This window comes from Molothrus aeneus, unplaced genomic scaffold (genome assembly GCF_037042795.1).
Source record: "Molothrus aeneus isolate 106 unplaced genomic scaffold, BPBGC_Maene_1.0 scaffold_364, whole genome shotgun sequence".
Classification (NCBI taxonomy): Eukaryota; Metazoa; Chordata; class Aves; order Passeriformes; family Icteridae; genus Molothrus; species Molothrus aeneus.
Window position 1 is genome coordinate 45,267 of NW_027099032.1, and position 21,229 is coordinate 66,495.

Here is a 21,229-nt window from a genome sequence, read left to right on the forward strand (position 1 = left end):
ATGCACCGCGAAGGTCTAAACTTCTGGTATGCTTTGCCTCGGTAAAAGCGGCGGCAAAATGCATTAAAATGAAAGAGGAGGAGGAGGAGAAGGAGGAGGAAGAAGAGGAGAAAATTGTCGCTTAATGCTCTGATTTCCGCCTCGGTAAAAGGAAGAGTTTGTGCCTCGGTACCCACAATGCATTGCTAAAATGGAGGCCCTTAAGAGTTTTGCCTCGGTAAAAATGGCGGCGATTTTGCCTCAGTAACCACAGTGCATTGCGGCGCGTGACGGGAGCTTCCGAAAGTTTCGCTTCGTTAAAAATATCGGCAAAATGCTTTAAAGAGAAGGAGGAGGAGGAGGAGGAGGAGGAAGAAAAAAAATAGGGTTTTTTTTTTAATGCTCGGATTTCCGCTTTGGTAAGAGGGAGAATTTTTGCCACGGTACCAACAATGCAATGCGCAAAAGGAATATCTGTGGAGGTTTGGCCACGGTAGAAATGGCGGCGAATGTGCATCGTTATCCACAATACATTGCGGTCCGCGAGGGGGAACTGTCGGTAATTTTGCCTCGGTATAAATGGCGGCAGTTTTGCCTCGGTACCCACAATGCATTGCGGGACAAGGCTGTGGGTGACTTCCGCCTCGGTAAAGTGGCGGGTTTTCTGCCTCGGTACCCACAATGCACCGCGATCCCTTTTACTGGCATGGATTTTGGCCTGCTCCGCTTATTACTGGTATCACAGGTGCCTTTAATGACGTCAGTTTTCCTTTACCCGTCCCATACTGGTTTCTACTGGTCCGTTCTCATCCCGAACTGGTCCTTACTGGTGTCACTGGTGCCTTTAGTAATGTCATTTCTCCGTTACTGGTCGCACACTGTGCCTTCAAACAATGCCAGCGCTTTACTTTCGCCTCGTTACCCACAAACCCTTGCGCAAAGAACCCCAATTTTGCCTCGTTACCCACAATCCTTTGTAAATCATTCACTTTTGCCTCGTTACCCACAATGCATTTCTTCTGTTTCCGCCTTGGTACCCACAACGCCCCGCGCCCAGCGGAAGTGACGCAGGCGGAAGCGGTAATGGAGCCTCCCACAGCCGAGGAGCTGCGGCTGCGGCTCCAGGAGCGGCTCCAGGCCGAACACGTGGTAATTAATTCGCTAATTAATTGATTAAGCGCTACTTAGCGCCGACTGCGTGTTCATTAGGCTTGGGAGGGCGGTTATTTGCCAAGATGGCGGTTAATTAGCCGTTGGGCGGCGGTAATTAGGAGGGGGAGGGGTTCATTAGAGTTCATTAGGTTAATTAGGGTATTAATGAGGAGTGGGACGGGTTGATTAGTGCTAGGAGGGGTTAATTAAGAAGTGAAGGGGTTAAATAGGGGCTTAATTAACAGCAGTTGTGAGGGCCAGTGCCTAATTAGCATTAATGAGTTAGTGTTAATTACGGTTTTTACTAACCCCAGAAGTTACTTAATCACTGCCTAATTAGCTCCTTATTAAGGCATTTTCGCTGTTAATTAGTAGGTAATGGTGGTTAATTAGTAGTTTGGGAAAGCGATTAGTGGCTAATTGATCTTAATTAGTAATTAAGACTTGGTAATTAGTGATTAAATCGTGATAATTAGAGCCTGAGGGTTGTTAATTAGCGGCTAATTGCTTTTTTTAGTGATTAATTGCTGTTAGTGTTTTTCAGATTTCAATTGGTTATTAATTGTTGGTAATTAGTAATTGGGGGACGCAATTATAATTACTAATAAAATTGTAGTTATAATTAGGGACTGATGGGTGGTAATTAGTGATGAATTGGTGCCAATTAGTCTTTAACAACTACTAATTAGCATGTAATAGGTGTTAATTAGCACGGAATAAATGGTAATTAGTGGTTGGGGTGTAATTATATCTCTAATTACCGACATTTTATATTAATTATTAGACTGCTGTTGTACTAGAAGCCTAATGGTGTTAATTAGTGTTAATTAATGTCAAAATGCTGCAAATTAGTTGCTAATAACTGCTAATTAGCCCTTAATAAGTGATAATTTGTACTTAATTTGTTTTAATTTGTGGTTGAAGGTGGTAATTAAATTTAATAATTAAAGCTTTAAGTATAATAAGAGGTAATGGGTGGTAATTAATGCTAATTATCAATAAACTGCTTCTAATTACCGACTAATTTTCATTCAATGTGTTATAATTACCATTTAACAGCCATTAATTACCAGACAACAACACCTAATTATTACTTAATCACCTAATTATTATTCACGGGGCGGAGGAGGGGTTTCATGAATGCTAATTAGCATTAATTAGCGCTAATTGCAGGAGGTGCAGGACTCCCCCGAGCTGTGCCAGGGCAGCTTCCGCGTTTTCGTTGTTTCCGGAATTTTCCGCGGCCTCAAGACCCTCCAGAGGCACCGGTGGGGGCGGGGCCTAAAGGGGGAGGAGCTTTGAATGAAGGGTTTGATGGGGAAAGGGGCGGGGCTTATGTAGGGTTTTAATGGGGAAGGGGTGGGGCTTAAATTGGGTTAAAGGGGAAGTGGGTGGGGCCTTAATAGGGTTTAAGTGGGAAAGGGGCGGGGCTTAAATGGTGTTGAAATAGGGGAAGTGGGTGGGGCTTAAGTGGGGTTGGAATGAGGGAAGGGGCGGGGCTTAAAGGGGTGGGGCTTAAGTGAGGTAAAAAGTGGGAAGGGAACGGAAGGGGTGGGGCTTAAATTGCATTGGAATGGGGAAATGGGCGGGGCTTAAATGGGATTTAAATGGGAACGGGGTGGGGCCTTTAGAAAGGGGTGGGGCTCAAATGGGCGGGGCTTAAATGGGGATTTATGGGGAAAGGGGTGGGGCTTAGAGAGGTGTGCCTTGAATAGGTGGGCGGGGCCTAAATGCAATTAGGGGCATACTGAGAGATTTCAATTAATGGATTAATTACATATGATGGTTAATGAGGGGTTTTAATGGCTGGATTAGTTAATGGATTAATTAATTAATCATTATGGATTAATGAGGGGTTTTAATGGATGGGTTCATTAATTAATGGATCAAATAATGAATTAAGCGAGGGGGATTAATGAGGGTGTTAATGAAAGGCTTATTAACTCAATAATGGTGTTAATTAGCAGCTAATTAACTCGCAGGCTCGTTAACGATGCGCTGAAGGAGGAGCTGGGCCGGATCCACGCCCTGGAGCAGCGAACGCTGACCCCTGAGCAGTGGAAGGAGGAGCGTGGCTCATTAGCATAAATTTGCATACCAGATTATTCCGCCTCTGCTTCTTTTTCATGGATTTGCATACATTAGCACAGTCTGGCTCTGATTGGTTGAGGCCACGCCACCTTTAGGCCCTTAAATGGAGGCGGAAGAGCGTGGTGCTGGCGCTCGTTTGCATAAATTTGTGTAAAGGCAATAAACATTCCTCATTTGCATATCGTGTTGAGATCATCCTTGAGTGAGGGCGGCTTTGGGTTGGGGTTGTTTTCCATAACTTTGAATAAAGGCAATAAACATTCCTCATTTGCATATTGTGGTGATGTCATACTTGGGTGAAAGCGCCTTTGGCATGGAGTTTATTTGCATAAAATTACATAACAGCAATAAACATTCTTTATTTGCATATTGTGCTGACGTCCTTGGGTAAAGGCTGGTTTAGAGTGGGGTTGATTTGCATAGATTTGCATAAATTCAGGTGTTACTGAGCGAGGAGGGGCTCCCAGTGCAACGGCGAAGGTTTTACCGTTCTCGCGGTGCATTGTGGGTACCGAGGCGGAAGAACTTCCCCTTTTTTGCGCAATGCATTGCGGGTACCGAGGCGGAAGTAACTTCTATTTCCGCTGTGCTCCAAGTTTGGGCTCCCAGTGCTTCCAGTTTGAGCTCTCAGTGCTCCCAGTTTGGGTTCCCAGTGCTCCCAGTTTGAGCTCCCAGTGCTCCCAATTTGGCTCCCAGTGGTCCCAGTTTGAGCCCCTTCCCGATTAAACCGCGGAAATTTCTCCCGCGATGCATTGTGGGTAGCGAGGCGGAAGCAACCCTCCATTTCCGCAATGCATTGTGGGTACCGAGGCATATCCTCTAGATCACGCCGTTAGTCCTCGCGGTGCATTGTGGGTAACGAGGCGGAAGCAACCCTTGTTATCCGCAATGCATTCTGGGTACCGAGGCACTTATTAGTTAAACACCTGAGACAGGTGCGCGGCCACGCCCAAAACAGGTGCAAACCAGTCCAAACCAGTCCAGACCAGTCCGGGAGGGCAGCCATGGCGGCGCTGGCGCTCGGGGTGGCGCTCGGGGCGGTTTTGGTGGCGCTCGGGGGGGTTTTGGTGGCCGCCATTGCCCGGAGGGGCTCGGAAGGGCCGAAATTGGCGGTGCCGGGAAGGGCGGTGGCGCACAGGGGAGGTGAGAGGGGGCGGGGCTTAAAAAATGAGTGGGAGGAGCTAAAGCGAGGGGGCGGGGCTAAAGGGGAGGGGGCGGAGGTAAAGGGGAAGGGGTTGGGAAGGGGGAGGGGCGAGTGGGGGGGGAAGGAGGGAGGGGTTTGGAGGTGGGGGAGGGGAAGGGGTTAAACGGAATGGGTTGAGAGAGGGGGCGGGGCTAAAGAGGAGGGGCGTGGTTTACCGGGGAGGGGGCGGAGTTAAAGGGAGGGGAGGGGCCAAAGGGGAGGAGTTTGGGTGGGGAGGGGTGGGAAAGGGGGAGGGGCTTGTAAAAGGAGGGGGTTCTGGGGTGGTGGAAGGGAAAGAGGGGGCGTGGCTAATTGGAGGGGGCGTGGTTAAGTGGGGGCGTGGCTAAAAGGGGCGGAGATTAGTGTGGAGCGGGGTGGCAGAATGGGCGTGGCTAAACGGGAGGGGGAGGGACATGGGAAAAAGAGGAACCATTGGAGCCCCTAATTAGATTAAATGAACCTTAATTAGCCCTAATTAAGCATTAATTAGCCCTAATTAACCCCTGTAGGTGCGGGGGAGAGGATCGAGAACACAATGGAGGCCTTTGAGCAGTGAGACCACGCCCCCTTTCTTTGTAGCCACGCCCCCTATCCTTTAACCACGCCCTCACCCCAATCTCAGATTGCTCGAATTTCCAGTAACTCTAAGCCCCGCCCCCTTTTTATTGGCCCCGCCCACACCGCCATCTCAGAGATCTAGGACTGTCTCAATTTATAAGCCCCGCCCCTTTCTTTTGGCCACGCCCCCACCGCTCTCTTAAAGAGCTGTGCCTGGCTCAATCTCTAAGCACCGCCCCCTTTCCTTTTGCCACGCCCCCACCACCTCCTCCGAACTCTCTAATTGCCTGATTGTTAAGCCCCGCCCCCTTTTACTGTGGCCCCACCCCTTCCATAAACCCCCCCGAGCTCCGTAATTAGCTGCATCTGCTAACCCCGCCCCCTTTTCCCTTGGCCCCGCCCCCAGCGCGGTGTCGGAGGGCTGCGATTGGCTGGAGCTGGACGTGCGCCGCACCCGCGACGGCGTCGTCGTCGTCTGTCACGACCGGGAGCTGTCGCGACAGAGCGGCCGCCATCTTGACGTCACCAAAATCGATTACAAGGTCCATTAATTGATTGTTAATTAGCGATAATTAGGGGGAATTAAGGGGTTGGGGTGAATTAGGGGTTGATTAATGGGGTTAATGGGGAATGGGCGGGTAAGGGATTAATTAGGATCGGTTAATTAGCGGTAATTAGTGGGAGGTAGGGGTAATTAATGGGTGTTGGTGGTAATTGGGGTAATTAGTGGTAATTAGTGGTAATGAGAGGGAAATAATGGTAATTAATGGTTAATTAATGGTGTTAAACTGTATTAATTAATGAATTTAATGGGTGGTAATTAATTAAATTAGGTCATTAAATTCGTTGTAATTAATGGTAAAAAGGGGTAATTAATCGTGTTAAATTGTATTAATGAATTTAATGGATGGTAATTAATTAAATCAGGTCATTAAATTCGTTGTAATTAATGGTAATTAAGGGGTAATTAATGGTGTCAAATTGTATTGGTTGATTGATTAAATTAGTGTTAATTAATAATATACAGGAATTAAATTAATGGTAATTAATGCTAATTCAGGGTAACTAATGGTATAAAATTTTATAAGTTAATTAATTAATTTCTAGGTAATTAATTATATTAGGAAATTAAATTAGTGGATAATTACGTTAATGAATGGAAATTTATGTTAATTAATATTGAATAGTCGTCATTAATGGCTGTTAACACAAATTATCGGTAATTAATGGTAATTACTGATAATGAGTTCAAATTAATGGCAGTTAAGGGTAATTAATCTTAATAAATTATAATTAATGGTAATTAATGGTAATGAATGGTAATTAGTGAAAATCAATGGTAATTAGTGCGAATTAATGGGAATTAATGATATTAATAGTTATTAGTGGTAATGAATGGCAATTAACAGTAATTAGCGGTAATTAGTGGAAATAATTGGTAATTAACGGTAATTAGTGGGAATTATTACTAATTAATGGGAATTAGTGGAAATTAATGGTAATAACGGGGTAATTAATGGCGTTAAATTGTATTAATTAATCGAGTAAATGGGTAGTCATTAATTAAATCAGGTAATTAAATTCACGGTAATTTATGAAAATAAGGCGGAATTAACGGCATTCATTTGTATTCGTTAATTGATTGAATTAGCGGTAATTAAGGAATTAATTTAGTGGTGATTAATGGTAATTAACGGTAATTGGGCCTAATTATAGCTAATTAGTGTTTATGAGATAATAATAATGGCAATTAGTGATAATTAATAGTCTATAATTAAATATTAATTTTAATTTAGCTGCATAATTAACACTAATTAACCCCAATTAACCCCTAATTAACGCTAATTACCCATTAATTAACGCTAATTAACGCTAATTAAGGGTTAATTTCGGCCTCCCCCAGGACCTCCCCCCGTACCGGAGCCCCCTGGAGGTGACGTTTTCACCAGGTGCCCAAAAATGGGAATTTTGGGGCGAAAAATGGGAATTTTGGGAAAAATGGGGTTCAAAAATTGGGAATTGAGGGAAAATTCGCGTTAAAAATGGGAAATTTGGGGGAAAATTGGGAATTTTTGGGTTAAAATTGGGAATTTGGGGGAAAATTGGGAATTTTGGGTTAAAAATTGGGGAATTTTGGGGTTAAAAATTGAGAATTTGGGGGTTGAAAATTGGGGAATTTTGGGGTTAAAAATTGGGGATTTTGGGGTTAAAAATTGGGAATTTGGGGAAAATTTGGGTTCAAAAATTGGGAATTTTGGGGTCAAAAATTGGGAATTTGGGGAAAATTTGGGTTCAAAAATTGGGAATTGAGGGAAAATTCCCTTTAAAAATGGGAAATTTGGGGAAAACTGGGAATTTCTTGGGAAAAATTGGGAATTTTTGGGGAAAAATTGAGAATTTTGGGTTTAAAATTATGGATTTTGGCGTTAAAAATTGGGAATTTTGGGGTTGTAAATTGGGAATTTTGGGAAAATTTGGGTTCAAAAATTGGGAATTGAGGGAAAATTCGCTTTAGAAATGGGAAATTTGGGGGAAAATTGGGAATTTGGGGAAAAATTGGGAATTTTTGGGGAAAAATTGGGAATTTGGGGGAAAAATTGAGAATTTTGGGGTTGAAAATTGGGGAATTTTGGGGTTAAAAATTGGGGATTTTGGGGTTAAAAATTGGGAATTTTGGGGTCGAAAATTGGGAATTTTGGGAAAATTTGGGTTCAAAAATTGGGAATTGAGGAAAAATTCCCTTTAAAAATGGGAAATTTGGGGAAAAATTGGGAATTTTGGGGGAAAAATTGGGAATTTTGGGGGAAAAATTGAGAATTTTGGGTTTAAAATTATGGATTTTGGCGTTAAAAATTGGGAATTTTGGGGTTGTAAATTGGGAATTTTGGGAAAATATGGGTTCAAAAATTGGGGATTTAGGGAAAATTCCTGTTAAAAATGGGAATTTTGGGGCAAAAGTGGGAATTTTGGGGAAAAATTGGGAATTTGGGGGAAAAATTGAGAATTTTGGGTTGAAAATTGGGAATTTTGGGGTTAAAATTGGGAATTTTGGGCATTTCCTCCCTTCCCTCACCACCCAAAACTTCCGGGTTTTTTTGCTTGGGGGCGTGGCCTAAAGGGAGCTTGGCCACGCCCCCTCCAGCCAAGCCCCGCCCCCATTTTAAGCCCCGCCCCCTCCAGGCTCTTTCTCCTCGGGCTGCGATCGCCGGATTCCCCGATTGGTCGAGGTCTTCGAGCGCTTCCCGCGGCAGCCAATGAGCATCGAGGTCAAGGACGACGACGATGACCTCATCAATGAGGTCACAAAAGGGGCGGGGCTTAAATGGGGGCGGGTTTGGGTCAATTTTGGGTCATTTTTAGACCATTTTTAGCCATTTTTGGGTTATTTTGGTCATTTTTTGAGCCTTTTGGACAATTTTGGGGTTATTTTGGTCACTTTGGGTCAATTTGGGGCATTTTTGAAAATTTCTGGGACTTTCTGGGTCATTTTAGGGCCTTTTTGGGGCTTTTTTGGGCCCATTTTATGAATAATTTTTGGTCTTTTTTGGGTCATTTTGGGACCATTTTTTGGGCTATTTTGGGGTAAATTTGGTCATTTTTGGGCCAATTTTTTGGGCCATTTTAAGTTGGTTTCAGGACCATTTTTGGGTCATTTTTTGCTCGTTTTGGTACAATTTTTTGTGCCGTTTTTGTGACATTTTAGGTAATTTTGGGGCCATTTTCAGGTCATTTTCAGAGCCATTTTAGGGCCTTTTAAAGATTTTTTTGGGGTCATTTTTGGGCCATTTTGGGTCTTTTTTTTTGCCCTTTTTTGCCATTTCAGGACAATTTTTTTGCCATTTTAGGTAATTTTGGGGTCCATTTTTGGCACCATTTTAGGATCATTTTTTTTGCCATTTTTGGGCCATTTTCGGGTCATTTCAGGATCATTTTTAGGAATATTTTTTCAGCCATTTTAGGATCATTTTTTGAACCATTCTCAGGTCTTTTTTGGGCCATTTTGGGTCAATTTTTTCTTTTTTTTGGGGGCTATTTCTGGGTCATTTTAAGACAATTTTTGGGGCCTTTTTAGAGTCATTTTTTGGGCCATTTTGGGGCAATTTTTGGTCATTTTTTGGGTCATTTTATGAGCATTTTTTAGCCCACTTTAAGTCATTTTTGGGACCATTTCTTGGGTCATTTAAAGTAATTTTGAAATCATTTTTTGATCATTTTTGGGGCCATTTTTGGGTAATTTTAGAGGCATTTTTGGGGCCATTTTAGGATCATTTTTGGGTCATTTTTGGGGTCATTTAAAGCAATTTCTAAATCATTTTTTGATCATTAGGGTCATTTTGAAGCCATTTTTTTTGCTCTTTTTTGGGCCATTTTTGTGTCATTTTTGGGTCAATTTTGGGACCATTTTTTGGGTCATTTTTGTGACCATTTTTGGGTCATTTAAAGTAATTTTGAAATCATTTTTTTGATCATTTTTTGACTCAATTGAGGCCATTTTTTAGTCATTTTTGGGTCATTTTAGAGTCATTTTTGGGGCCATTTGGGGTCATTTTTGGGTCATTTTGAAGCCATTTTTTGGTCTTTTTTGGGACATTTTTTGGGCCAGTTTAGGATCATTTTTTGGCCCGTTTTTGGGTCATTTTAGGGTCATTTTGAAGCCATTTTTTTGCTCTTTTTTGTGTCTTTTTTTTTTTGCTCCAGTTTAGACCATTTTTGGCACCCTTTTTGTGGCTCATTCGAAACAATTTTTTAATCAATTTTCCATCACCTTTTGGGTCATTTCTGAGTCATTTTTGGGTCATTTCTGGGTCATTTTTGGGTCATTTCTGAGTCATTTTTGGGTCATTTTTTCCCCCATTTTCGCTGCATTTTTCACCATTTTCCACCCCATTTTTTCCCCCCTTTTTCCAGGGCTGGGGGAGGGGCTCCCACCCCTCCCCCCCCCCCTCCTTTAACCGCCCCTCCCCCACCCCCAGGTGGCCTCCCTGGTCCGGAGCTTCGACCGCGCCCCCATCACCCTCTGGGCCTCCTTCCGCCAGCGCATCCTCAGCAAATGCCGCCGAGCCGTGAGCCCCTCCCCCACCCCCGCGGCCCCTCCCCCACCCCGCGGCCCCTCCCCCACCTCCACGGCCAAAAAAAACCCGGCGAAAAAAGGGTTAAAAACCGATTTTTGGCGATTTTTTAACGAATTTTTGAAAATTTTGGAGTTTTTTAAACCCAAATTTTGAGGGGGTTTTAGGGTGGGGGAGGGGCGGGGTTGGTTCAGGCTCCTCCCCCACCTCCACACCAAAAAAACCCGGCGAAAAAAGGGTTAAAAACCGATTTTTGGCGATTTTTTGGCGATTTTTTAACGAATTTTTGAAAATTTTGGAGTTTTTTAACCCAAATTTTGAGGGGGTTTTAGGGTGGGGGAGGGGCAGGGTGGGGTCAGGCTCCTCCCCCACCTCCACGCAAAAAACATCCCGGCGAAAAAAGGGTTAAAAATGGAATTTTTGGCGATTTTTTAGCGATTTTTGGTGATTTTTTGAACGAATTTTTGAAAATTTTGGGGTTTTTTAACCCAAAAATGGAAATTTTGGAAAAAATTGGGCTTGAAAAATGAGGATTTTGGGGAATTTTGGGCGGGAAAATGGGGATTTTGGGCAATTTGGGGCGGGAAATGGGAATTTTGAGTCTTTTTGGCGGGAAAGTAAAAATTTGGGGAAAATTTGGGTGGAAAAATGGGGATTTTGGGGATTTTGGGTCGAAAATTTGGAATTTGAGGAACTTTGGGGGAAAAAATGAGAATTTTGGGCAAAATGGGGCAATTTTGGGTGGAAAAATGGGGATTTTTGGGAAATTTTGGGTGAAAAGTGGGGGTGATGGAAATTTTGGGTTAAAAATGGGAATTTTGAGCATAAAAATGGGGATTTTGGGAAATTTTGGGTTAAAAGTGGGGATTTTGGGAAATTTTGGGTTTAAAAATTCAAATTTTGGGTGGGAAAAATGCAGATTTTGGGTGGGAAAAATGCAAATTTTGGGGTTCAAAAATGCAAATTTTGGGTTTAAAAATGCAAATTTGGGGTGGGAAAAATGCAAATTTTGGGGTTAAAAAATGCAAATTTTGGGTTAAAAAAAGCTAATTGTGGGGTTTATAAAAATGCAAATTTTGGGTGGGAAAAATGCAAATTTTGGGGTTAAAAAATGCAAATTTTGGGGTTCAAAAAATGCTAATTTTGAGTTTTAAAAAAGCAAATTTTGGGCTTAAAAAATGCTAATTTGGGGTTCACAAAATGCTAATTTTGGGGTGGGAAAAATGCAAATTTTGGGTTTAAAAATGCAAATTTTGGGGGGAAAAATGCAAATTTTGGGGTTCAAAAAAATGCAAATTTTGGGTAAAAAAAGTAAATTTGGGGGTTTAAGAAATGCAAATTTTGGGCTTAAAAATGCTAATTTGATGGTTTGAAGATGCAAATTTTGGGTGGGAAAACATGCAAATTTTGGGGTGAGAAAAATGCAAATTTTGGGTTAAAAAAAAGCTAATTGTGGGGTTTATAAAAATGCAAATTTTGGGGTGAGAAAAATGCAAATTTGATGGATTAAAAAATGCAAATTTTGGGGTTGAAAAATGCAAATTTTGGAATTTAAAAAATGATAATTTTGAGTTTTAAAAATGCAAATTTTGGGGTGGGAAAAATGCAAATTTTGGGCTAAAAAAATGCTAATTTGGGGGTTAAAAAATGCAAATTTGGGGTTCAAAAAATGCAAATTTGGAGTAAAAAAAGGAAATTTGGGGGTTTAAGAAATGCAAATTTTGGGCTTAAAAAATGCTAATTTGGGGGTTAAAAAAATGCAAATTTTGGGTGAGAAAATTGCAAATTTGATGGTTTGAAGATGCAAATTTTGGGTGGGAAAAATGCAAATTTTGGGCTTAAAAAATGCTAATTTGGGGGTTAAAAAATGGAAATTTTGGGGTTAAAAAAATGCAAATTTTGGGTTAAAAAAAAGCTAATTGTGGGGTTTATAGAAATGCAAATTTTGGGGTGGGAAAAATGAAATTTTTGGGGTGGGAAAAATGAAATTTTTGGGGTGGGAAAAATGCAAATTTGATGGTTTAAAAAATGCAAATTTGGGGTTTAAAAATGCAAATTTTGGGGTTCAAAAATGCAAATTTTGGGTGAAAAAATGCAAATTTTGGGCTTGGAATATGCAAATTTGGGGTCTAAAAAAATGCAGATTTTGGGGTCAAACCCCGCCAATTCCGGGGGATTTTCGCCGGGTTTTTTTTTTTTTTAACTTTCCGGGGTGGGGGGCGGGGCCCTGGCCCTTGCCCCGCCCTTTAACCCTTTCCTGACCCTTCCCCCCCCGCCCCCAGCACCCATCGATGCCGTTTTGCTTCTCCCTGGAGCGGGGGCTGCTGGCGCTGCTGCTCTGGCACCTGGGGCTGCTGCGGCTGCTGCCGCTGCCCGAGGCCGCGCTGCTCTGCCCGCTGCCGTCAATCATCAACCGGTGAGGCCACGCCCCCCCCCAAAAAAAACCCGGCGAAAAAAGGGTTAAAAACGGAATTTTGGTGAATTTTTTAGCGATTTTTGGGCGGTTTTTGGGGATTTTTTTGGGATTTTTTAGGGATTTTTTGGGATTTTTCAGCCAAAATTTGGGGTGGGAAAGAGGCAGGGTGGGGTCAGGCTCCGCCCCCGCCGAAAAGCCAAAAAAAACCCGGCGAAAAAAGGGTTAAAAATGGAATTTTGGTGAATTTTTTTAGCCTTTTTGGGTGATTTTTAGCGATTTTTGGGGGATTTTTTAGGGATTTTTGGGGGTTTTTTGACCCGAGATTTGGGGTGGGCTTAGCTCCTTCCCTCACCCAAAAGCAACCCGGTGAAAAAAGGGTTAAAAACGGAATTTTGGCGGATTTTTTAGCGGTTTTTTGGGGGTTTTTGGGGATTTTTTGGGGATTTTTTAGGGATTTTTTGGGATTTTTCGCATCGATATTTGGGGTGGGAGAGGGGCAGGGTGGGGTCAGGCTCCGCCCCCGCCGAAAAGCCAAAAAAAACCCGGCGAAAAAAGGGTTAAAAACGGGATTTTGGCAGATTTTTTAGCGATTTTTTGGGGGGTTTTGGGGATTTTTTGGGGATTTTTTAGGGATTTTTTGGGATTTTTCGCATCGATATTTGGGGTGGGAGAGGGGCAGGGTGGGGTCAGGCTCCGCCCCCGCCGAAAAGCCAAAAAAAACCCGGCGAAAAAAGGGTTAAAAACGGAATTTTGGTGAATTTTTTAGCGATTTTTGGGGGGTTTTTGGGGATTTTTTGGGGATTTTTTAGGGATTTTTTGGGATTTTTCGCATCGATACTTGGGGTGGGAGAGGGGCAGGGAGGACTCAGGCTCCGCCCCCGCCGAAAAGCCAAAAAAAACCCGGCGAAAAAAGGGTTAAAAACGGAATTTTGGCAGATTTTTTAGCGATTTTTGGGGGGTTTTTGGGGATTTTTTGGGGATTTTTTAGGGATTTTTTGGGATTTTTCGCATCGATACTTGGGGTGGGAGAGGGGCAGGGTGGGGTCAGGCTCCGCCCCCGCCGAAAAGCCAAAAAAAACCCGGCGAAAAAAGGGTAAAAACGGAATTTTGGTGAATTTTTTAGCGATTTTTGGGGGGTTTTTTGGGGATTTTTTTGGGATTTTTTAGGGATTTTTTGGGATTTTTCGCATCGATATTTGGGGTGGGAGAGGGGCAGGGTGGGGTCAGGCTCCGCCCCCGCCGAAAAGCCAAAAAAACCCGGCGAAAAAAGGGTTAAAAACGGGATTTTGGCAGATTTTTTAGCGATTTTTTGGGGGGTTTTGGGGATTTTTTGGGGATTTTTTAGGGATTTTTTGGGATTTTTCGCATCGATATTTGGGGTGGGAGAGGGGCAGGGTGGGGTCAGGCTCCGCCCCCGCCGAAAAGCCAAAAAAAACCCGGCGAAAAAAGGGTTAAAAATGGAATTTTGGCAGATTTTTTAGCGATTTTTTGGGGGTTTTTGGGGATTTTTTTGGGATTTTTTAGGGATTTTTTGGGATTTTTCGCATCGATACTTGGGGTGGGAGAGGGGCAGGGTGGGGTCAGGCTCCGCCCCCGCCGAAAAGCCAAAAAAAACCCGGCGAAAAAAGGGTTAAAACCGGAATTTTGGTGAATTTTTTAGCGATTTTTGGGGGGTTTTTGGGGATTTTTTGGGGATTTTTAGGGATTTTTTGGGATTTTTTCGCATCGATACTTGGGGTGGGAGAGGGGCAGGGTGGGGTCAGGCTCCGCCCCCGCCGAAAGGCCAAAAAAAACCCGGCGAAAAAAAGGGTTAAAAATGGAATTTTGGCAGATTTTTTAGCGATTTTTTGGGGGTTTTTGGGGATTTTTTTGGGATTTTTTAGGGATTTTTTGGGATTTTTCGCATCGATACTTGGGGTGGGAGAGGGGCAGGGTGGGGTCAGGCTCCGCCCCCGCCGAAAGGCCAAAAAAAACCCGGCGAAAAAAGGGTTAAAAATGGAATTTTGGTGAATTTTTAGCGATTTTTGGGGGTTCTTTTGGATTTTTGGGGTTTTTTTGGGGTTTTTTGACCCGACATTTGGGGTGGGCTTAGCTCCTTCCCTCACCCAAAAGCAACCCGGTGAAAAAAGGGTTAAAAACGGGATTTTGGCAGATTTTTTAGCGATTTTTGGGGGGTTTTTTGGGGGATTTTTTAGGGATTTTTTGGGGTTTTTCAGCCAAAGTTTGGGGTGGGAAAGAGGCAGGGTGGGGTCAGGCTCCGCCCCCGCCGAAAGGCCAAAAAAAACCGGGCAAAAAAGGGTTAAAATCGGAATTTTGGCGGATTTTTAGCGATTTTTGGTGATATTTTTTTTTGATAATTTTTTTTTGCTTTTTTGGGTTTTTTTTCACCCAAAATTTGGGATTTTAAAGGTGGGGGAGGGGCTTGAATCAAAGCCTCCCCTCCCTCACCTTAAGACCAAAACAAACCCGGTGAAAAAAGGGTTAAAAACGGGGAAAAAAACCCGGAAGGGGCGGGGTTAAAGGGAAAGGGGGCGGGGTTAAAGAGAAAGGGGGCGGGGTTAAAGAGAAAGGGGGCAGAGTTGACGGGAAGGGGCGGGGTTAAAGGGAAGGGGCGGGGTTAAAGGGAAGGGGCGGGGTTAAAGGGGGGAAAGGGGGTGGGTTAAAAAGAAAGGGGGCGGGGTTAAAGGGAAGGGGCGGGGTTAAAGGGAAGGGGTGGGGTTCAAGGTAAAGGGGCGGGGCTTTGGCTGCGGAGGAGGGGCTAAAACAGTGTGGGTGTGGCTAAAAGGAGGGGGCGGGGTTTAAGTGAAGGGGCTGGAATTACCCTAAATAAGAGTGGGCGGGGCTAAATGAGAAGGGGAGTGGCTTAAGGAGTCCGGCAGAGAGAAAGGGGCGGGGCTAATGCGATGGAGGAAGATGAAAGGGGCGGGGCTAAAGGGATGGAGCTGGGGTTCAATGCGTGGGCGTGGCTTTACTGATGGGGGCGTGGTCTGCTGGAGGTGGGCGTGTACACAGGGCTGTGGGCGTGGCTCTGACCCCTCCCCCTCCTTTCCCAGGACGTATTTTCCCTCCCCCGCGGCCTGGCCGGCCACGCCCTGAGCAAAATGGCGGCAACGTGAGTGGGGGAGGGCGGGGTCACTGCGGGGTCACTGCGGGGTCACTGCGGGGTCACTCAGGGGTCACTCAGGGGCCATTTTGGGGCCATTTTGGCGGCCATTTTGGGTCATTTTTGGGCCATTTTTGGGCCATTTTTTTAGTGGTCACTCAGGGGTCACTCAGGGGTCATTTTTGGGCCATTTTTGGGCCATTTTTGCCCATTTTGGGCCATTTTGGGTCATTTTTGTTCAGTGGTCACTCAGGGGTCATTTTTGTGCCATTTTTGTCCATTTTGGGTCATTTTTGGGGCCCATTTTGGGCCATTTTGGGTCAGGGGTCACTCATTGGTCAGTGGTCAGTCAGGGGTCATTTTTGGGTCATTTTCGGCCATTTTGAGTCATTTTTGGGGCCGTTTTTTGGGCCATTTTGGGTCAGTGGTCACTCATTGGTCGTAGCCACTCAGGGATCATTTTTGAGCCATTTTTGCCCAGTTTGGGGCCATTTTTTGCCCATTTTGGGCCATTTTGGGGTCAGTGGTCACTCCTTGGTCACTCAGGGGTCATTTTTGGCCATTTTGGGCCATTTTTGGGGCCGATTTTGGCCATTTTGGGTCAGTGGTCACTCATTGGTCACTCAGGGGTCATTTTTGGCCATTTTGGGCCATTTTTGGGGCCGATTTTTGGCCATTTTGGGTCAGTGGTCACTCATTGGTCACTCAGGGGTCATTTTTGGGCCATTTGGGGCCATTTTTGGGCCATTTTGGGTCAGTGGTCACTCATTGGTCCATGGCCATTTTTGGCATTTTTGGGGCCATTTTGGGTCATTTTTGGGCCATTTTTGGGTCATTTTGGATCAGTGTCACTCAGGGGTCATTTTGGGCCATTTTTGCCCATTTTGGGGCATTTTGGGCCATTTTAGGTCATTTTGGTCAGTGGTCACTCAGGGTAATTTTTGTGCCATTTTGCCCATTTTGGGGCATTTTTGGGGCCGTTTTTGGCCATTTTGGGCCATTTTTAGGCCATTTGGGGTCAGTGGTCACTCATTGGTCCATGGCCACTCAGGGGTCATTTTTGGGCCATTTTGGGCATTTTTGGGCTATTTTTGGGCCATTTTTGGGCCATTTTGGGTCAGTGGTCACTGATTGGTCCATGGCCATTTTTGGCCATTTTTGGGGCCATTTTGGGTCATTTTGGGCCATTTTTGGGTCATTTTGGATCAGTGTCACTCAGGGGTCATTTTGGGCCATTTTTGCCCATTTTGGGGCTTTTTTGGGCCATTTTAGTCATTTTGGGTCAGTGGTCACTCATTGGTCATGGCCACTCAGGGGTCATTTTTGGGCCATTTTTGGGCATTTTTGGGCTATTTTTGGGCCATTTTTGGGCCATTTTGGGTCAGTGGTCACTCATTGGTCCATGGCCATTTTTGGCCATTTTTGGGGCCATTTTGGGTCATTTTTGGGCCATTTTTGGGTCATTTTGGATCAGTGTCACTCAGGGGTCATTTTGGGCCATTTTTGCCCATTTTGGGGCATTTTTGGGCCATTTTAGGTCATTTTGGGTCAGTGGTCACTCAGGGTAATTTTTGTGCCATTTTTGCCCATTTTGGGGCATTTTTGGGGCCGTTTTTGGCCATTTTGGGCCATTTTTAGGCCATTTGGGTCAGTGGTCACTCATTGGTCCATGGCCACTCAGGGGTCATTTTTGGGCCATTTTTGGGCATTTTTGGGCTATTTTTGGGCCATTTTTGGGCCATTTTGGGTCAGTGGTCACTGATTGGTCCATGGCCATTTTTGGCCATTTTTGGGGCCATTTTGGGTCATTTTTGGGCCATTTTTGGGTCATTTTGGATCAGTGTCACTCAGGGGTCATTTTGGGCCATTTTGCCCATTTTGGGGCATTTTTGGGCCATTTTAGGTCATTTTGGGTCAGTGGTCACTCATTGGTCCATGGCCACTCAGGGGTCATTTTTGGGCCATTTTTGGGCATTTTTGGGCTATTTTTGGGCCATTTTGGGCCATTTTGGGTCAGTGGTCACTGATTGGTCCATGGCCATTTTTGGCCATTTTTGGGCATTTTGGGTCATTTTTGGGCCATTTTTGGGGTCATTTTGGATCAGTGGTCACTCAGGGGTCATTTTTGGGTCATTTTCGGCCATTTTGGGTCATTTTTGGGGCTGTTTTTTGGCCATTTTGGGTCAGTGGTCACTCAGGGATCATTTTGGGGCCATTTTTGTCCATTTTGGGTCATTTTTGGGCCATTTTTGGGCCATTTTGGGTCAGTGGTCACTCATTGGTCCCCCAGGGTCACTCAGGGGTCAGAGGTCACCCACTGGTCACTCATTGGTCACTCTGCCCCTCCCCCAGGTTCGTGCTCCGCCCCAAACTCCTGAGGCACCTGAAGAGCCGGGGGCTGCAGGTGAGGGGGCGTGGCCAAGGAAAAAGGGGCGTGGCCAATGAAAAGGAGGCGTGGTCAAGGAGAGGGGAGGGATTAGAGGAGGGGGAGGGGCAAACAATCAAATATTGGGGTGGGGGAGGGGCCAAATCTCCCCCATTTTTGGGGTCAAAAATGCAAATTTTGGGGTTAAAAAAGGAAATTTTGGGGGTGGGGGAGGAGCCAAAATTCCCCAGTTTGGGGGGAGGGCTTTAAAAAATGCAAATTTGAGGTGGGGAGGGGGCCAAAAAATGCAAATTTGGGGTGGGGGAGGGGCTAAAAAAATCCCAATTTCAGGTGGGGGAGGGGCCAAAATTTTCCTTTTTTTGGGGGTTAAAAATTCAAAATTTGGGGTATGGGGGAGGGGCTAAAAGTGACGTTTTTGGGGGGAGGGGCCAAATTTTTCTATTTTTGATGTAAAAATGCAAATTTTGGGGTGGGGGAGGTGCTTAATGTGGATTTTGGGTGAAAATCTTCAGTTTTGGGTGTGGGAGGAGCCGAATTTTCTAATTTTGGGGGTAAAAATGCAAATTTTGGGGTTGGGGAGGGCTTAGTGTGGATTTTGGGTCAAAATCTTCAATTTTGGGGGTAAAAATGCAAATTTGGCGTGGATTTGGGTTGAAAATCTTCAATTTTGGGTGTGGGAGGGGCCAAATTTTTCCTTTTTTTGGGGGGTTAAAAATTCAAAATTTGGGGTGGGGGGGAGGGGCTAAAATCACCGATTTTTTGAGGTCCAAAATCTTCAATTTTGGGACGGGGGGGAGGGGCCGAAAATCCAAACCTCGGGGGTGGGGGAGGGGCAGATCCGCCCCCAAAATTTGAATTTTTCGCCCTAAAACCTCGGGGTTTTCGCTAGGGGGGAGGGGCTTGAGGTGGGGAGGGGGTGAGGCCGAAGCCCCTCCCCCAGCCGAAGCCCCTCCCCCTTTCCCCTCCCCCCCCCCCCCCCCAGGTGTGGCTGTGGGTGCTGAACGAGGAGCGGGACTTTGCGGAAGCCTTCGGCCTCGGCGCCACCGGAGTCATCACCGACTACCCGGGAGGCTCCGGAAGTTTCTGGAAGGCCCCAACCAAGGAGGAGAGGAGGAAAACGGGGGGGGGAAAAAAATGAAATTTAAAAAAAAAAAAAAAAGGGCAAAAAACGGCCTCAAAAATGACCCAAAAATGGCCTCGGAAGTGGCTTTAAGTGGCTCCGAAAATGGGGCAAAAATTGGTGCCAAAATGACCCAAAAATGGCTTTAAGTGGCTCCGAAAACGGCCAAGAAAAGACCCGAAAATTGGGTAAAAAATGGTCCCAAAATGAGCCAAAAATGGTCTTAAAATGGCCCAAAAATTGGGCCAAAATGGTCCATAAAGTGACCCAAAAATGGCCCTAAAATGATCCCAAAATGTCCCAAAAAATGAAACAAAAATGGTCCCAAAATGACCCTAAAATGACCCAAAAAATGGTGCCCAAAATGGTCCCAAATGATCCAAAAGGGCCCAAAATATGAAAAAAAATGGTCCCAAAATGACCGTAAAAAGACCCATAAAAGGCCCTAAAATGGCACCCAAAATGGTCCCAAAATGACCCAAAAATGTCCCAAAATATGAAATAAAAATGGTTCCAAAATGACCCTAAAATGACCCAAAAAATGACCCTAAAATGGCGCCCAAAATGGTCCCAAAATGACCCGAAATGGCCTCAAAAATGACATTAAATGGCTCAAAAAATGGCCAAGAAAAGACTCAAAAATGAGGCAAAAATGGTCCCAAAATGAGCCGAAAATGGTCTTAAAATGGCCCAAAAAATTGGGCCAAAATGGTCCATAAAGTGACCCAAAAATGGTCCCAAAATAATCCAAAAATGTCCCAAAACATGAAACAAAAATGGTCCCAAAATGACCCTAAAATGACCCAAAAATGGTCCCAAAATGACCCAAAAATAGCCTCAAAAATGGCTTTAAGTGGCTCCGAAAACGGCCAAGAAAAGACCCGAAAATGGGGCAAAAATTGGTCCCCAAAATGAGCCAAAAATGGCCCTAAAATGATCCCAAATGTCCCAAAAATGAAACAAGAATCGCCCCAAAATGTCCCAAAAGTGAAAAAAATGGTCCCAAAATGACCCAAAAAATGGTGCCCAAAATGGTCCCAAAATGATCCAAAAGGGCCCAAAATATGAAAAAAAATGGTCCCAAAATGACCCTAAAAAGACCCATAAAAAGGCCTAAAACGGCACCCAAAATGGTCCCAAAATGACCCAAAAATGTCCCAAAATATGAAATAAAAATGGTTCCAAAATGACCCTAAAATGACCCAAAAAATGACCCTAAAATGGCGCCCAAAATGGTCCCAAAATGACCCGAAAATGGCCTCAAAAATGACATTAAATGGCTCAAAAAATGGCCAAGAAAAGACTCAAAAATGAGGCAAAAATGGTCCCAAAATGAGCCGAAAATGGTCTTAAAATGGCCCAAAAAATTGGGCCAAAATGGTCCATAAAGTGACCCAAAAATGGTCCCCAAAATAATCCAAAAATGTCCCAAAACATGAAACAAAAATGGTCCCAAAATGACCCTAAAATGACCCAAAAATGGTCCCAAAATGACCCAAAAATAGCCTCAAAAATGGCTTTAAGTGGCTCCGAAAACGGCCAAGAAAAGACCCGAAAATGGGGCAAAAATTGGTCCCAAAATGAGCCAAAAATGGCCCTAAAATGATCCCAAAATGTCCAAAAAATGAAACAAGAATCGCCCCAAAATGTCCCAAAAAATGAAAAAAAATGGTCCCAAAATGACCCAAAAAATGGTGCCCAAAATGGTCCCAAAATGATCCAAAAAGGGCCCAAAATATGAAATAAAAATGGTCCCAAAATGACCCTAAAAAGACCCATAAAAAGGCCCTAAAATGGCACCCAAAATGGTCCCAAATGACCCAAAAATGGCCTCAAAAATGACTTTAAATGGCTCCAAAAATGGCCAAGAAAAGACCCGAAAATGAGGCAAAAAATGGTCCCAAAATGAGTCAAAAATGGTCTAAAAATTGTCCTAAAATTACCCCAAAATATGTAAAAAAATGAGAAAAAAGTGACATCAAAATGGCCTGAAAATGACCCAAAAATGGCCCAAAATGATCAAAAAATGGCCCAAAAATGGTTCAAAAATGACCCAAAAATGCCCCTAAAATGTGAAACAAATGGCCCAAAAAATGGCACAGAAATGGCACAAAAATGGCACAGAAATGGCCCAAAATGACCAAAAAATGACTCAAAAAATGACCAAAAATG

General features: G+C 44.2%; 2 protein-coding genes and 1 long non-coding RNA gene across 3 annotated transcripts; all 3 read left to right on the forward strand.

The window, feature by feature from the left end:
• Positions 1–972: 972 nt before the first annotated feature.
• LOC136570791 (bolA-like protein 2) lies at positions 973–3,495 on the forward strand. Its single transcript, XM_066571189.1, has 3 exons — positions 973–1,128; positions 2,305–2,399; positions 3,114–3,495. The coding sequence occupies exons 1-3, from the start codon at positions 988–990 to the stop codon at positions 3,217–3,219; spliced, it is 342 nt and encodes a 113-aa protein (XP_066427286.1). The 5' UTR covers positions 973–987; the 3' UTR covers positions 3,220–3,495.
• Positions 3,496–4,226: 731 nt separating this feature from the next.
• LOC136570793 (lysophospholipase D GDPD3-like) lies at positions 4,227–10,188 on the forward strand. Its single transcript, XM_066571190.1, has 6 exons — positions 4,227–4,365; positions 4,915–4,957; positions 5,370–5,505; positions 6,867–6,912; positions 8,144–8,262; positions 9,937–10,188. Exons 1-6 carry the CDS (start codon positions 4,227–4,229, stop codon positions 10,186–10,188), a joined length of 735 nt encoding a protein of 244 aa, XP_066427287.1.
• Positions 10,189–12,377: 2,189 nt separating this feature from the next.
• On the forward strand, positions 12,378–19,053 carry LOC136570792 (uncharacterized). The gene is made up of 4 exons (XR_010785567.1): positions 12,378–12,448; positions 15,502–15,560; positions 17,904–17,955; positions 18,920–19,053. It is a non-coding gene; the product is annotated as an uncharacterized lncRNA (long non-coding RNA).
• The last annotated feature ends 2,176 nt before the right edge of the window (positions 19,054–21,229 follow it).